Raw genomic sequence first — 17,960 nt, 5'->3', positions numbered from 1 at the left:
CCACCAAGTCCCAGCCTCTGGATACCCCTTTATCCTTATATCCCACCCTACCCATCACTCCAGCCCTGCCAGACTCCAGGCAGCTTGCAGAGCTCATCACACTGGCCCATGCCTCGGTGCCTTTGCATGTACCGTTCTTGCTCCTGATATACCTCTGCACCCTCCTTATCTTCGGCAGACTTCAAGAGTCAGTTCCGTTTTGTTTTGTTTTGCTTTTTCCTGTGGAAAGGCTTTCTGGCTCTCCAGGTACTGGAGGGGCTCCTTCTCTGGCACCCCACAGGACCCCAGGCACACCTGGGTTGCTGCACTGGTTAAAATTGTGGGCTCATTTCTGCCTCCCCCACCAGAAGGTGTACTCCTGAGATGGGGTGTTTCTAGCTCAGGGTCTCAGACATAACAGTCCTCAGGGAATGTTTATTGAATGAATGAATGGAGTACCAGGAGCAGCTTGGAGCTCCGGGAGGTCTAGAGAAGTGAAATGGCCGCAGAGAGAATTGTGATGAGGGTAGCTCAAGACAGAGGCCTACAGAGGACGTGAGAAACAGGCTCGAGGCAGTGCCTCAAGGAAGCTCAGAGTCAGAGGACAGAACAGTGGCCAACTTCTGGGTCTCTGTCACCATCTGGGCCTCTCTGCCAGGTCTAGACTTCAAGGCTGGACTCCAGACTCTTCTTCTCCTTCCAGGACTGGTATGAAGGAGCTTTGTCACTGACTGCTCACATCATTGATCCGAGTATGGTGGGCTGGATAAGAATCCCCCGCAAAGATGTCAACATCCTAATCCCCAGACCCTGTGAACATGTTAGCTTCCATAGACACCATGTTGATTCCCGAAACTTAACACATTTCTGCCTGTGCTCATCACCTTCACTCTGCCCAATCCTGCTCCTCCTTCTATGTCTCCACCTCAGAGAACTGCAATAGGCACCCCTTATCACCATTTCATCCCAGGAGTCTTGCTTGGCTCAGCCACTACTCATCCCACACATTCCACTCAATCACCTATCAATATCAGTCTTCCTCAGTGCCTCTCGGACCTACCTGGTAGATTTGGCCACTGCCATAGACCGTACTCCAGCCCCCTCTCTGGGAGCTCTTGTCTCCTCTCTCAACTGCTTCATCCATGTGCAGCCAGAATGGTTCCATAGGGCAATTCTGACCACATCCCTCCCCTGCTGAAATCCCTTCGATGGCTCCCCGTGGGCCTGGGAGAACCTTCCCCAACTCTGGCTCTCAGGCCTTTTGCCGTCCATCCCTGCTGGCCTCTGAAGCCTCAGTGAAGCCATCTTGGGTCCTGCCAGGTCCATGTCAGCTCCACGGCTTTGCACAGACTGTTTCCTCTTCCTGGACACCCGCACCCTCTTCACCAGCTAACTCCTGAGCAGCTGCAAGAGTTAGGCCAGACTCCACTTCCTCTCGGTGGCCACCTTCTTCTGCAGACTAGGTGGGAAGGTCTCTGCACACGTCTTACTCCTGTTCACCCCACCACCACCATGCAAGGCCTCTGGAAGGAGGGACTGTGTTCCGGTCAGCCATGTGTTCTCTAACCCAGCATCTGCACTCGGCACTGGACATGCTCAACAAGGGTTGCTGAAGGGCTGGAGGGAGGCGCGGCTGATGCATGGGGAGAGGCTGGTTCTGGCCCAGGCATTGGGACCCTGCTCGATGCCTGGGAGATGCAGAGAGCTTGAATGTGCTGGGTAATGGGGGGTAGCATGGGCCAGCCAGGTGGTTGTCATCAGTCAGGTTCCCTGGAAACAGACTCTGAGATGGAGATTGTGTACAGCAAGTTTTGGGGGAGCACTCTCAGGAACGTCACCCATGAGAAATAACGGAAGCAGCCTGGGGCAGAGAGAACTTGAACCAATGTGCATTGCTACAGAGGCCTCAGCCAATCCAGTGAGCTCTGTAATGCTAGGGATGCCCCTTCTGAGATGTCCCAAATTGAGTCAAGGGGGCTGGGCCTTTGAACCCCAACATGATTGAATGTAGACCACCCCTTCAAAGGACTTGTAACCATGGGGGAAGCAGCTTCACCAGCCACAGGCAATTCCTGGAGAGGGGTGCAGCTGTGAGCTGTCAGAATCCCATATGCCCAGCAGCTGGAGAACTGAGTGCTGTGGTCGTGAAGGGGCCATCGGGGCATGCAGGGGTCACAGCTGCACTGATTTTAGAGAGAGGCTGCAATGCCAGGTCAGAGCAAGAGCCCAGCTTGTGGCCAGCGCAGGGCTTGGCCAAGTGAGAGCACACTCAGTAGGTGTTCGCTGAGGCTGTGCTGGGCAAGTGGGTGCAGCAATGGGGTAGGGCTGAGGACACAGGCCTGGGAGCCACACAGACATTCATGTGAATCCAGCTCTGCCACCTACAGCCAAATGACCTTGGGCGCGTGACTTCTCATTCTGAGCCTCAGTTTCCTCGTCTGTAAAATGTTGATGATAAGCACCCCTTTCTTGCATGCCTGAGTAAGAAGAAACTGTGGTCAACAGGTCAGTGTCTGGCAAATGCTACCTGCCACATAAAGGATAGCATTTCTACCATTGTTTCTACTTACCACACTCCACTACCAGAAGGGTTGCCAGTCTGTGGCCCTGGGCCAAAGGTCCTCTGCCCATTTTTGTAAATAAAGTTTTATCGGAACACAACCACAGCCCTTCATTTGCATTCTTATCTATGGCTGCTTTCCTGCTCCTGCAGCAGAATTGATTTGAGTAGTGATTAGAGACCATCTGGCCCGCAAAGCCTAAAATATTTACTATCTGACCCTTTACAGAGTGTGTCAACCCCTGAATCTGACAAATGTAGCAAATATTTGTGAAGCGCCCTCCTGTGCCATGCAGTGTGCTGTCATTTTTAGTGTCCTTGGAGCCTCCCTCCTGGCCTCCCTCTCAGATTTCAGAACCTTCTATTGTTTCTCACCTCCTCTTCTTTTTTTTTTTTTTTTTTTGAGATGGATTCTCACTCTGTCGCCCAGGCTGGAGTGCAGTGGTGCAATTGCAGCTCATTGCAACCTCTACCTCCCGGGTTCAAGTGATTCTCCTGCCTCAGCCTCCCAAGTAGCTGGGATTACAGGAGCCCACCACCATGCCCAGCTAACCTTTGTATTTTTAGTAGAGACAGGGTTTCACCATGTTGGTCAGGCTGGTCTCGAACTCCTGACCTCAGGTGATCCACCCACCTTGGCCTCCCAAAGTGTTGGGATTACAGGCATGAGCCATGGTGCCCGGTCATTTCTCACCTCTTCTTAGCCCAGTGGAGATCTAGTTCAAGCTCATACCCTAAGCAAGTTCATGAAGGGATGAAAAAAGGAAAACTTTTGTCTTGAACACCCACTAGGTGTCTGACTCTGTAGAAAGTTACCTTTTCATTTGATCCTGACAGCTTCCCCATGAGGCCAGAGTCATTGTTACCCCCTGTTGAAGCTGTTAAGATCTGTATGGATACAGTGAAAAACATCTCAGCCTCAGAAGACAGGCAGAATTCTGGCTTTCCCACTTTCTGGCTGTGTGATCTTAGGCAAGTCACTTAACCTCTCTGGGTTTCAGTGTCTTTACTGTCAAATGGGGGTGATAAGAATGCTTGCATCAAAGATTTGCTGGTGACTCTCCTAGCATGGTTCCTGGGGTGTAGTGAGCCCTCACTATAATACTAGATATTATTATCGTTATTATTATTTCTATCATTTTCTGTAAAACAAGGACATTGGGATCTAATGGAAAACGCTGCTCTTTTAAATTACTCAGGGTCAGATAGTTCTTTATAGCAGTATGAGAATGAACTGATACAGAAAATTGGTACCAGCAATGGGGCAATGCTATAAAGATACCTGAAAATGTGGAATCAACTTTGGAACTGGGTAGGCAGAGGCTGTTTGGAGGGCTCAGAAGCGTTTGGAGGGCTCAGAAGGCGGCAGGAAGATGCGGGCAAGTTTGGAACTTCCTAGAGACTTGTTGAATGATTTTGACCAAAATGCCGATAATGATATGGACAATGAAGTTCAGTGGTCTCCGATGGAGATGAGGAACCTGTTGACAACTGGAATAAAGGTCACTCTTGCTATGCTGTAATTTCTGATTGTGCTCAGAAATTAATGAGAAGTGCTGGGTGCCACGCCTCACACCTACAATCCCAGCACTTTGGGGAGCCGAGGAGGGTGGATCGCTTGAGCCCAGGAGTTCAAGAACAGCCTGGGCAACATAGAGAGACCCTGTATCTACGAAAATACAAAAAATTAGCTGGATGCCATGGCTCTGCCTGTGGTCCCAGCTACTAGGGAGGCTGAGGTGGGAGGATCGCCTGAGCCTGGGAGATGGAGGCTGCAGTGAGCAGTCGTTGCACCACTGCACTCCAGCCTGGGCGACAGAGTCCGGGAGTTAAGGAGAAGTTTTGGAACCCTCTCAAACTGAAGCAGGGACTTAAATAAGAGCACAATTGAACACAGCCTTTGCTGCCATCAGAAAATACATTCTACACTGTATACATCTGTCAGCACATCAGACTGGACCCTATACATGTATACAACTCTGACCTGTAAACAAAAAGAAAAGAAAAACATTTAATTGTGGGGGGAAAATTCCACCTTTCCGGGCTGAAGAAAATAAAAAAATAAATAATTAATTGTGGAAAAAAAGAAAAAAAATTTCCACCTTCCTGGGCTGAGTGTGAGGCTGTGTTGAATGATAACTCGTTCAGGCCTCGGAGGATGCAGGACGGCTGCCAGCTCTGTGAATCGGCAGAAGGCGGGAAGGAGGAAGGTGTGATTTGTCTTGTTCTCTCCTCACTGTGTGGGGTTACGCTGAGCACACCAGGCTGCTCTCCACAGAGACTGCAAATGGGGAGTTTGTGAAAAACGCCCTTGTGTTCCTGCAGCCCTGCGAAGCTATTAAGCTCTGCGATCCTAATTACGTTCACAGCCGCCTCGTTCCTGCTGCCTCCTCCTTCCTGGGGCGGGTGCAGATGTGGCTCGGGAGCGTGGCCATATGTTTCCATGAGGGAAGCAGGAGGCTGGCTTCACTTGGTTCCCAGGCATCTCATGAGTGCCGGCTGGCTGCCCAGCCCTCTGCCTGGTGCTGGGAGGCAGGTGTTTCCACACTCGAGCAGATGCTGGGAGGCAATGTGGAGAGCTCTGCGAGAGGCTTGGAAAGAGGGTGAGGCCAAAGGATGGAGCAGGAGAGGGAGGGCTTCTCTGAGGAGGTGAGGTTTCAGATAAGCCATAAAGGAGGATGACACAGAGGGCAGGTGTCCAGTCTAGAGAGAAGCCCACATGTCCCCAGGGAACTCTGGGAAGGGGCTGGAGAGGTCAGGAGGAGAGAGATTGTACAGATCTTCAAGGGGCATTTTACACAGCTGGGTCATGGCTAAGTGGGCCCGGGGAGCTCCTGAGAGATGGAGAACAGGGAGGTGACATTTCATGCCCCAGAACGGTCACTGCAGAGGCCACCATGGTGCCTGGACTCAGGAGGCCATGCTGGAGGCTGGGACCAGAGCTGCGTAGCTTGAGATAGCCCTGAAAGCAGACCCTGACACAAAGGTTTGGGTGCAAGAAGTTTGTCTCGGGGTGAACCCAGGAAGCCCTTGGAGGGAAGAAGGCAGGTGAGATTGAAAGGAAAGAAAGTCATGGGTTGTTACCACTGTGGACAACAGGAATAGGGTCCTGCTGTGGAGCCTCTGAGAGACTTGTGGATGTGATCCGGGAAGGATGTCAAGTCTTCCGGGACACAACTCAGAATCGTCCCACCGAGGGGAGAGGAAGTCGAGGTTTCATCTGCAAACCGTTCTCACTGGCTGAGGGTCATTCCTGGGGCCCCAGTTGGTTAGCAATTCCAGGCTGTTTGGACCAGAGAACACAGGGAGGAGGGAAGCTGTCTGCATGTACAATAACCCTCTGTAGGGACCCCCGAGGTGGGCCGAGGCCCGAGGGGCAGGGCCCCCACTGCGTCTGCTGCAGCTGATCAGGAATAAAGGCCGTAGCTGCTAAAAGTGTTGGGGCAGCGGGATGTGGATTCTGATTGGAGTAGAGGTCTTGTGAACTGGTAGAGTTTTCTAGAATGCATGGAGGGATGGACAAGGTCTCACCACTTCTGTGTCCCTCTCTTGTGAGCTCACCTTTCTTCTTCTAAAGGCTGAAATTGGCTTTAAGCAGAACACGTTTTTAGGTGCAACACGGGAATTTTAGAATCATCATGGGGGACGCCCCTATCTGTAGGTGTCCGTGGAGGAGTCACAGACTCACTTGGAAGGAAAGTCAGATGGGAGGAAATGTCAGACAGAACCTGAGGAACACCAGCGTTGAGTGGGTGGGCTGAAGAAGAGCAGGAAGGACTGGCTGGAGAGGCGGTTGGACAGCCAAGCACCAGGCCCTAGATGGAGAGAAGGGGGCTGGGAGGGGAGGCAGCAGGTGCAGTAGTTGAGGATGGAGCAGTGTCTTGGGGAAGGCATCGTAACTTAGGGAGGAGGGCGATACTTTAGAGAAGCTCAGCTCCACGTTTAGCAGCTGTGTGATTATGGGCAAGTCTCTTGGCCTCTCTGAGACTTGGCTTTTTCTGCAGCCGATGATTATATTCTGCCTCCTCTGGTAGTTGTGATTAAATGAGTCATATGTGGACATGCTCAGCACAGTGTCTGGCACATATTAAGTGCTTGATAAAAATCTCTCCTCTTCCTCCTCCTCTTCCTCCTGAAGAGGGTGGTGGTGAGGACACTGATTACAATGGTATGGGTAATAATGAGGACAGATGCCAGGTGAGTCGCTGGTGGGAGGAGTGGCCCAAGGACAGTGAGGAGAGACAATTCTTTGCACAGTTGGCTGCATGGAGAAGAAAGAAAGTTGGGGCAGAAGTTTTTAGGAGACCCGGAGCTAAGAGAGATGTTAATTTGAAGATGGGAGAGGAGTGATGTTGATGAGATGCAGCCGACAGACAGAGGAGATGGGAGCTGGACCGATGGAGGCAGAGGGTTTCTAGAAGCAGAGCCTGAGACGGGGTTCTTGTGGAGGTTGTTTACTGAGGGAGGGGCTGCAGGAATGAGGGATTGCAAGGGAAGGGGCTGAGCATGGATGTAGCCTCGGCTGGAGACTCGTTTCAGCCTGATTCCACAGGGAGCCCTGGAGCGCAGCTTCGCTGCAAGCAAACAGGGTGGCCTTTAGCACCCCTGTGCTAGTCAAGCAGTGGTGAGGTCTGCTGCAAGGTGGGCTGTTGGTGTTAAGGAGATGTCATAACCTCCTGGGAGAAGCAGCTCCCATTTGGCCACTTTTCTGAAGATGGGGGCAGGTGCCAGTGCTCCCAGAACACAGGGGAATGGGTACAGCAGCATGGTAAAGGGGCTGGGGCCCGGCACCGACAGCGTCCACTACAGTGGGCATCCTCAGCTAGCAGGCCTCAAATTAGGGGCACATTTTTCACCTTGGGGAAATTAGGACAAAGTTTTTTAAATGCCCTAGAAAACCGGGGATGCTTAGTGGCTGTCCCCATGTCTTGCTGGTTTTTATCTATGAATAGCCAGTCACGTACTGTCTTTATGAAGGGAACTGTCTCTCTAATTGACTGTGAGACCCTGAAGTGCAGTTGGGGAAGTGGGCGCTCTCATCCCCAAAGCCTGGCATTGTGTCCATCACAAAGCATGGACTCATGAAAGGTCCGACCATATATTGAGAATATATTTGTAACTATAGCAAGAATGAAGCTTCTCCACAGAGACTCGACATCCTTCCTGGATCGCATCCAGTTCTGCTGTTTTGGCTTTAATTTTATTAAATAGGTCCAACAAGCATTTGCTTTTGCAGTATGCTGGCTTGAATCCAGGAATTAGGATATAAAGAAAAGTCACTGGACAATTGTACAAAATCTGTAGTTCTAAAGAAGGCACATTCTGAGAACCTTACTCCAAAAAATAGGCAAAAACATTCATAATAAACTTCAATTATATGGTATATCCATGTGATGAGAAGAATTTGCAATCAGGAAAGATGGCTTTCAGGTAAAATGTATGTATTTATTAGTCTGTTCTCACGCTGCTAATAAAGACATACCCAAGACTGGATGATTTATAAAGGAAAGAGGTTTAATGGACTCACAGTTCCACAGGGCTGGGGAGGCCTCACAGTCACGGCGGAGGGCGAAAGGGAAGCAAAGGCACGTCTTACACGGTGGCAGACTCTTGTCTTGTGCAGGGGAACTCCCATTTATAAAACCACCAGATCGGAGGAGCTTATTCACTATCACAAGAACAGCACAGGAAAGACCCACTCCCGTAATTCGATTACCTCCTGTTGGGTCCCTGCCACAACAGGTGGGAATTATGGAAGCTACAGTTCAAGATGAGATTTGTGTGCCAAACCATATCGCGACGTGACCACTGGATGTAAAAGTTCAGTGAAAGCAGCGAGCAACACTGGTTGTAACCAAATGAGCGAAGATGATCAGCTCCAGGTTTACTCCTAAAACTCCAAGGGAGAAGTTAAAGGGCTCAAAATTATGACTGAAAAGATAAAACATCCTGATGATTCAATGTGTTTAATAGGAAGCTTAGCAAAAAGGCAATAATCAAATAATTGTAGAAAATATCACTTAACTGAAGAAAGTGGAAAATGTTCCAAAGGACCTAGCGAATATCAGCAAAATTAAATCTGTTACCCACGTGTAAAAAACATCATAGTGCAATGTTTTTATTTCAAAGAAACGTTGAGATTCAAAAAAGCCGTTATTGTTGTCATTATTATTTGGGGGATCGGATTTTATTCTAAGAGGATCAACAAGCCAATGAAGAATTTTGAGGAGGATGGTAGCCTGGCCTGATTTATTTATGTGTTTTAGAGAGATGTTAATTGGTTGGGATGTGAGGATTGTGAAAGACGCAGGATTCATTATGGAGGTGGAACCAACAATGGCGTGTCCTGGCTAGTGCCTGGGGTTGTAAGGGAAAGAGAGAAGACAGGGTTTATGTTCAGGTTTGTGGCTTGGGTGACAGCAAGAATGCCAGTGCCATTTTACTATTTTGTAAAACTGGAGGAGGAACAGGTTTCAGGAGAAACACACTCCATCGCAGTGTGTGAAGTTTGATATGCTTGCAGGGCATCCGAGGGAAGATGTCACTCAGGCAATTGGATGTGGGAGTCTGGAGCCCAGGTTGGAGGTGAGGGGATGAGGCTGACCCTATTTCAGACATTTCAAGGTGCCTAATATGGCCAATTAAGTCACGTGGGTACCAGCCATTTCCCCTCATTCCAGACGTCCCAGAACCCATCACATTTAAGTTTAACACTCTGCTTGGAAGAGCCCATATTGTTGTTGCTGCTGCTTTGGATCTGCTTTTGAATAAATAAATATTGCAGGTACAAGTTAAGGTCCCTTTGTACCTCTCTGTTCTTAGAAGGAAATAACCACTATTCTATAGTGGGTGTTTTTATGCTTTTACTACATTTTCATATATCCTTGAACACCTGACAGTGATGTTTTATATTTTAAACGTGTTCATAAAGGCATTATACTATACGTGTCCTTCTGAAACTCTCTTCACTGGTTATTGTCTTTGAGTTCATCTGCACTGGCAGATGTAGGTCCAGGTTGGTCAGGTTAACCCTCTACAGAATTCCATTATTTGAATACACCGCAGATTTTTCCATCTCTCAGTTAGTGAATGTTTACATTATTTCCAGTTTTTTTGGAATTAAATGCCATAATGATCATCTTTGTTGTAATGCATAACTTTCTAAAGGTAACATCATAATTCTCATATAAGATGAAAGTGTGCCAGAAATTCATTTAAGTCATGATTAATGAGGAATCCGATAAGATATGACAACAGATTCAAAGGCAAATCTGAAGAATGGACACATATGTAAGCGAACAGGAATGGTGAAATAAATTTTCTAAGAAATGCAAAACGGGTTAATAGCTATGGAGCCACCAAACATAATGTTTGCAGTCACCTTTTTTACAGGGTGGGATCAATTAATTATATCCCTACGAGATAAAATTTGTTTACATTTTTATGGACAAGAATGAGTTTCACTCTACCTCACACCTATTAGGATGACCTCTATTGAAAAGAGCGGGAGAGAGAGAAACCAGTGGCATGGATGTGTAGAAACTGCAACCGGAACCCTTGTGTGTTGCTGGTGGGAATTGAAGTGGTATAGCCACTATGGGAAACAGTATGGTGGTTTCTTAAAATTAAAAACAGAGTTACTATATGATACAGCAGTTGGAATTCTGGGTGTCTACTCAAGAGAACTGAAAGCAGAGTCTCCACAAGATACGTGTGCACCCATGTTCCTAGCGGCATTATTCATAATGCCCAACCAAGTGCCTACCAGCAGATGAATGGATAAGCAAAAGGTAGTCTATACACACAAGGGTGTATTGCTCAGCCTTAAAAAAAAGGAAGAAAGTTCCAATTCAGCTACCACATGGATGAACCTTGAGGACCTTTTGCTAAGTGAAATAAGCCAGTCACGAAAGAACAAATACTGTGTCATTCCGCTTGTTTGAGGTACCTGGACTAGTCATATATCTAGAGATAGAAAGTAGAAGAGTAGTTTTCAGGGCTGGGGGGAGAGGAATGGGGAGTTCTTACTTACTAGTGATGGAGTGTTAGTTTTGCAAAATGGCAAGAATGCTGCAAATGGCTGCTGGTAATGGCTGCATAATAGTGTGAACGTATTTAATGCCACTGAACTGTACACTTAAAAATGGTTCAGATGGTAAATTTTATGTGTATTTTATCACAATTTAAATTTTTATTGATTAAAAAATCAGTTGCATTAATATCACCTTTGTAGTGATTCAAGAATCACTTGAACCCGGGAGGCAGAGGTTGCAGTGACCCAAGAGCTAAGAGCTTACAAAGTTGTAAAATAGCCTAGACAAAGACATATACTCCTATAGAAGCAGGTAACCCAGAGGTCCGCTGGACAATGCTCCGCAGTTCATTGAATGACACTAATTTGTCCATTATTTCGAAGTCTTTTGCAGTTTTCCACACTGTGTGTACATCTTCTTGTGCATGTGGGAAAGTTCTTTATAGTAAACATCTTGGAGTAGAAGGCTAAGTTATAGGATCTCTGCATCTTCAATATACTGAGTATTGCTAGGTTGTTTTCTAAAGCGTTTTACATACTAGTCTACACTCCTAACATCAGTATACGCAGAAACATAAATGGTCTGGTAAACTTATGAAAAGATGGTCACTCTCACTAGTGATCAGAATGTTGGAAATCCGAGGGACTTTGAGAGAATTTCACACTTAGCAGGTTTGCAAAAGTTCCAAAATTCGCCATTATCAAGAGTTGGTAACAATATTAAATCACCGAGTCAGGAATATCTGATGGAAGAATTCTAAAGCAGGTGGCTGGGAAGAAAAAGAAAACAAGCCCTAACACAGAGCCCTAAGGCCAATTTGACCTTGAGGAGATAATGCCAGATTCTTGTTTAAGGCTTATAGAAGGTGAGAGTGCATAAGCTGTGGGGTGGGAAGTGGGGGATGTTTAGAGAATACATTTTAAAACTTTCTGTCCTTTAAAACAGTTCACTTTAAATCTGTTTCTCAGATATTTGTATGATTAATAATCAAATATATATGTCACAATATATTAAGAACTGGGTTAGAAACCAAAATCAACCTACACAGTTTACAATTAAAATTATGTGGGACAAAAATAAAACAGTGCAAAATTAGAGTGATAATGATAGCAGATAAAGTAGGATTTAAGACAGAAACGTTAAGGCAAAGATGCTTATTTTTTTATGAGCAAGGAGAAGCCACAGTAAAGACATAGCATTCTGGGACATTTACAGGATAAATAACTTCACATTAGTATGTATGAAGAAACTGCTGGAAACACAATAGGAATGGCAGGCTTTATGGAAAACAGTATGGTGATTTCTTAAAAATTAAAAACAGAATTACTATGGATACAGCAATGGGAATGCTGGATGTCTACTCAAGAGAATTGAAAGCAGAGTCTCCACGAGATACCTGTGCACCCACGTTCCTGGCATTATTCATAATGCCCAACCAAGTGCCTACCAGCAGATGAATGGATAAGCAAAATGTCATCTATACATATAAGGGTGTATTGCTCAGCCTTAAAAAGGGAAGAAAGTTCCAATTCAGCTACCACATGGATGAACCTTGAGGACCTTAAGCTAAGTGAAATAAGCCAATTCTTTTGAGATTTTTACACCTAAAGTAGTCAAAACTGTTTATTGAATAGACATATGGAGAAATTTGTACAATATACAGTATTATTTCCAATATACATGAACAGTTTTACAAAAATGGATCATACTTGAGTGACAAAATAGTCTATACACCAAACCCCTGTGACATGCAATTTGTCTGTATAACAAATCTTCACATATATCCCTGAACCTAAAGGTTTTAAAAAAGGAAAAACAAATTGATCATATCCTAAACTATAACAAAAACCTCACTACATTCCAAAAAGATAAAATTCTAGGATTCATGGTCTCTGATCATAACAAAGGATACATTAAATAAAATCACTCTTCCAAATAATTTTAGGGTAAGAAATAAAATAATCAGCATAGAATATTTTAAAAATATTTACATGTAGCTAAGATTCTCCTCAGGAGAAAAATCATAGTTACAGAGCAGGGTTTCTCAACCTCAGCACTATTGACATTTTGGGATGAATAATTCTTTGTTTGGTGGGAACATCCCTGGCCACTACCCAGTAGTTGCCTGTAGCTTCCCACCCTCCAGTTGTCAGAACCAAAAATGTCTTCAGAGAAAGCCTCCTGCATGGTAAAATTGCTTGTCTCAATTCCTGCCCTAGATGTTTCTATTACTGAAAAAGAAACTGGAAAAATAGCTTAATTTGAAAACCTATGTAAACAACAACATATGATACCTCAAGTCAACATTAATAGAGAAGAAAGCAGAATTTAATGAATTATGAAAGTTGTCAATTTTTAAAAAAATTTAAGAGCTGGTTCTTTGGCTAGACAGTTGAAATATATAACATTTTGGCCAGGTGCAGTGACTCATGCCTGTAATTCCAGTCCTTTGGGAGGCTGACGGGTGGATCGGATCACTTGAGGTCAGAAGTTTGAGACCAGCTTGGCCAACATGGCAAAACCCCGTCTCTACTAAAAATACAAAAAATAGTCAGGTGTAGTGATGTGCCTGTAATCCCAGCTACTCAGGAGGCTGAGGCAGGAAAATCACTTGAACCCAGGAGGTGGAGGTTGTGGTGAGCCGAGATAGTGTCACTGCACTCCAGTGTGGGCAACAGAGCAAGACTATGTCTCAAATAAAAAAATATATATATAAACTTTTGAAAAGGAAAATTTTAAAAAGCAACATGTATTCACAATATTACAATTGTGAATGGGAATGGATGAAAACCATTGAGTGTATTTAAAAACATATTATCCAGTTATATGCTAGTATGTGTTAGTATCTGGATAAAATGAATAAATGTGTGTATGTATGCATATATATATAAAATTTACCAAAACTGACTTAAGAGAAAATGGAAACTAAAATAGACCTATTAGCCATGAAGGATATTATGAAAACAAAAAGCACTGGGCCTCAGATGGTTTTCTGTTTAAGGTCTTCCATTCTCCCTGTTTATTCTGTTCTAGGGCATAAGGGAAAAGTTCATTTTCTAAAGCTGATCATAACAAAAACACCATTTGACAAAAGTAACCCTAAAAAATAAAAACTAAGAGATATGTAATAAAAAAAGACATGCCAGACACATTCAAACACATATACAGGCAAGGACAGCATTATTAATATCAGACTCCATGGAATTCGAGGCAAAAAATGAGACCAAAAAAGATAATAGTTTAATCCCTATAATGAAAATATAATTGTCTGTCTTCTTTTTGCAATAAGAACCAACATCAGGGCTGGGTGTGGTGGCTCATGCCTGTAATCCCAGCACTTTGGGAGGCCAAGGTGGGCAGATCACTTGAGGTCAGGAGTTCGAGACCAGCCTGGCCAATATGGCAAAACCCTGTCTCTACTAAAAATATAAAAATTAGGCATGGGGGTGCCACCTGTCGTCCCAGCTTACCTGGGAGGCTGAGGCAGGGGACTCACTTGAACCCGGGAGGCAGAGGTTGCAGTGAGCCCACTGCACTCCAGCCTGGATGACAAAGCAAGACTCCGTCTCAAAAACAAAACAAAACCAACATCAAATTCCCAAAACAAACACTTTATGCATTAAAGGGAAATTTTTTATGGAAGCAGAAAAAATTGCAGGCAATCTGGACAAGCCTGTGTAAGATTAAAGAGCCAAAAAGGTAAGGAATCTAAAGAATAATCGCTGATGGTATGGATAAATATTATACTGCTGTATTCATCTGCAAACATGCCCTATTCTTTATAAGGACTGTGGAATATGTACACAATTTAATCATATTTGGGTCCCAAAGAAAACCTTAACAATGTCTCAAACCTGTGAATAGTACAGATCCCTTTCATCATTTTTGTTACTAGAAATTGTAGCCAAAAGAAAATTAGCCACTTAGAATTTCCAGAACTCTTTTAGTTAGATTCTCTTTTTTAAGTTCCAGGGTAATTGTGCAGGGTGTGCAGGTTTGTTACATAGGTAAATGTGTGCCATGGTGGTTTGCTGTACCTATCAACCTATCACTTAGGTATGAAACCCAGCATGCATTAGCATTTTTCTTGATGTTCTCTCTCCTCTTGCCCCTGACAACAGGCCCCAGTGTGTGGTTTCCCTCCCTGTGTCTAAGTATTCACATTGGTCAGCTTCCACTCATAAGTGAGAACATGAGGTGTTTGGTTTTCTGTTCCTGCATTAGTTTGCTGAGGTTGATGGCTTCCAGCTCTATCCATGTCCCTGCAAAGGACATGATCTCATTCCTTTTTATGACTGTATAGTACTCCATGGTGTATATGTACCACATTTTCTTTATCCAGTCTATCATTGATGGGTATCTGGGCTGATTCCGTGTCTTTGCTATTGTGAATAATACTGCAGTGAACATACACGTGCATGTATCTTTATAATAGAATGATTTATATTCCTCTGGGTACATACCCAGTAATGGGATTGCTGGGTCAAATGGTATTCCAGAACTCTTATTGAACAACTCTTGGAACAAAGAAAGTAGATTTTAAATGTTCTCATCTGAGCAATGCTATATGAGGTGATGAATATATTAATTATTTCACAGTGTATATATGCATCAAAACATATCGTACATATATACAATTTGTCATTTGTCAATTAAAAAATAAAATATGACTCAAAATTGAGGGAGAAGCAACAACTATAAATCTTTAAAATGTGGAGGAAGGGATAAAGATAAAGATAAAATGAGATATTAAAGAATTAGACGGCCGGGCGCGGTGGCTCAAGCCTGTAATCCCAGCACTTTGGGAGGCCGAGACGGGCGGATCACGAGGTCAGGAGATCGAGACCATCCTGGCTAACACGGTGAAACCCCGTCTCTACTAAAAATACAAAAAACTAGCCGGGCGAGGTGGCGGGTGCCTGTAGTCCCAGCTACTCGGGAGGCTGAGGCAGGAGAATGGCGTGAACCTGGGAGGCGGAGCTTGCAGTGAGCTGAGATCCGGCCACTGCACTCCAGCCTGGGCGACACAGCAAGACTCGAGAAAACAGAGAAGCGGAAGTGATAAACTTGAGATTTGATTCTTTTGAGGAGAAAAGAACCCACATAAAACTGAAAGCCCATTTGTTTCCTAATGAAGAAAAAGTGAGAGAAAAACAGATACTTGATGTTAGAAATTAGAAAGGGGAAATAACCACAGATGCAGAGGAAAGAAAACTCCTAAGAGTATGCAAATAGGTACGCTTCACTGAACAGGGCGTGGACACATATTTAGGTCCAAAGTCTTATTCTAAATGTGTTAAACATTTAGAATAAGTGGTGTGAGAAATGCTTATATGTAAAAACCAGTAGTTTGCTTATATTCCAGAAGTAACCGGTTAGAAAATATCATGGGGAATGGAGTTAACAATAAAACTGCTGACCTATAGGAAGGAAAGTGCTCAACTTTATCAAGAAATTTATTCAATGTATTTAACACATGCTTATACAATATAGGGCTCACAGTATGCCAGGTACATTTGATCTTTAAGAACTCTAGAGTGTAGGTTTGTTCATTTCCACATTTTACAGATGAAGAAACTGAGGCACAAAGAGGTTAAGTAACTTGGCCAAAGTCACCCAGCTGGTAGATGGCAGGCCCAGGATTCGAAATGTAGTTAGTGTCCAGCATCTGTGTGCTTTGCTATTATGCTGACTGCTTAGTTCGTGCCGAGACATATCACATTCCAGGAGGGAAGACTCAGTCTCATCAAATGATCCCACATAACCGGACTGAGCTCTCTGGCAGGGGCTGAAATGCGAAGCATCTGTCCGAGGTAAGTGTCAGTAGAATGGCACACCGCCACGGAGCTGCCGTTTTCCCATGAGTGCGCTGGGGCTCAATCTTGAGATTCGCCTGTCAGGGATCGGAGCAGGAGCCGCACCCATCACTTCTCCTCTGCATTCCCTCCTCCCAGTCTGCTAGCACAGATGTGATGGAGTGGCAGGACAGATCCTTCCTAACTCAAACCCCCTGTCCTCCTCTCTTAGATCCAGGAGATGGTCCACTCGGAGGTGGCCGCCTATGACTCAGGCCGGCCCGGGCCCCTGCTGGGTCGCCCGGCAATGCTGGCCAGTCACATGAGTGCCCTCAGCCAGTCCCAGCTCATCTCGCAGATGGGCATCCGGAGCAGCATCGCCCACAGCTCCCCATCACCCCCGGGGAGCAAGTCAGCGACCCCCTCTCCCTCCAGCTCCACGCAGGAAGAGGAGTCGGAAGCGCATTTCAAGGTATGTGCAGTGGAGGAACGGAGCCTGAAGCTGCTCTCCCGTCGGCAGGGAAGGGGTCCTGTGGGGAAATGGGCATCACCTCCCTCTAGTAAAGACTAGAAAAGCCCGATGTCTTGGGACTGAGCAGGCCTTCCTGGTGGTGGTTGAGATATCCGCCACAGAGCTCAGTGGTTTTCTGTTAAGACACCCAGGCCACGCTGGAAGCCAAGGAAAAGGCACATTGGCAGGTGGAGCACCTGGTCAGGGCGATGGCACCTATGGGCCTTGGGACGTAGGGCTTTGGCTGCTCCATGTGCTGAGTGTCCTTGACAAGCTGTGTCCCCTCGGGGCTCCCACAGCCTTGTGTGTAAAGCAGAGAAAATTCCAACAAATGTCGAGGGGATGGGGTGAGAAGATCCTGTGAAAGTTGGCAAAGCCTGACTCCTGAAGGCCAGTGGGCGATTTCAGAGGTATGGACGGCTTGAGCAAGGCCATTGGGGTCACATTTGCGGCCATTTGGCCCTTTTAGGAGAAAATATTCTGACAAAACTGTGTGGTCCAGAAGGCAGCACCTCTAGGTCTAGCGTATTCACTGACCTTTAGGGTGGGGTGCAAAAATGACCCCCCCCCCGGTGGGAACATGGGTCCCCCCAACATTCCTGGAGTCGCGTGGTTTGTCCTTTTCAAGAACATGGTAGACATGGTAGGGATGAGAACCTGCCACCTGTCCAGGCTCTGGCCCTTCTTTGCATTGACTCCAAATCCACCTCCCAGTGAGAGAACATCTTGTCTTACCAGGGAGGAAAACAGAGGCCCAGAAAGGCCAAAGACAGAAGTGTTTGCCTGGGGCCTCCCATCGAGCTAGTGGTGGAATCAAGACTTACCTCCCTTCGTGCCTCCCACCTCTGTCGATCCAGTGTTCCTTCCACATGGTGGCCTCTCAGAGGCCTGGGGCAGTAACCCTGGACTTCGGGGGAAGAGGGAGTTTACCTCTGGATCCTAGCCCAGCTTCATCCTAAGGATGACTCGACCTCTATTATAGTTCTTGCAGGAACGGTTTTTGTTTAACAAACACTCCCTATAGGCCAGACACTGCTCTAAACACGTAACAAGTATACGTCCATGTAATCCTCATAAAAGTC

At 45.7% G+C, this 17,960-nt stretch overlaps 1 protein-coding gene across 4 annotated transcripts in view; it reads left to right on the top strand.

Moving 5' to 3' along the window:
* TOX2 (TOX high mobility group box family member 2) overlaps positions 1 to 17,960 on the top strand; it is a 158,022-nt gene that overhangs the window by 122,576 nt on the left and 17,486 nt on the right. For all 4 annotated transcript variants that reach the window (XM_011929023.1, XM_011929024.1, XM_011929022.1 and 1 more), the window contains one exon: positions 16,600 to 16,839. In XM_011929023.1, coding sequence (XP_011784413.1) covers positions 16,600 to 16,839 — 240 coding nt within the window. The remainder of the gene's footprint in view (positions 1 to 16,599; positions 16,840 to 17,960) is intronic.

Source organism: Colobus angolensis, unplaced genomic scaffold (genome assembly GCF_000951035.1).
Source record: "Colobus angolensis palliatus isolate OR3802 unplaced genomic scaffold, Cang.pa_1.0 Scaffold8, whole genome shotgun sequence".
NCBI classification, from domain to species: domain Eukaryota; kingdom Metazoa; phylum Chordata; class Mammalia; order Primates; family Cercopithecidae; genus Colobus; species Colobus angolensis.
This window is presented reverse-complemented; position numbering and strand designations above follow the sequence as displayed.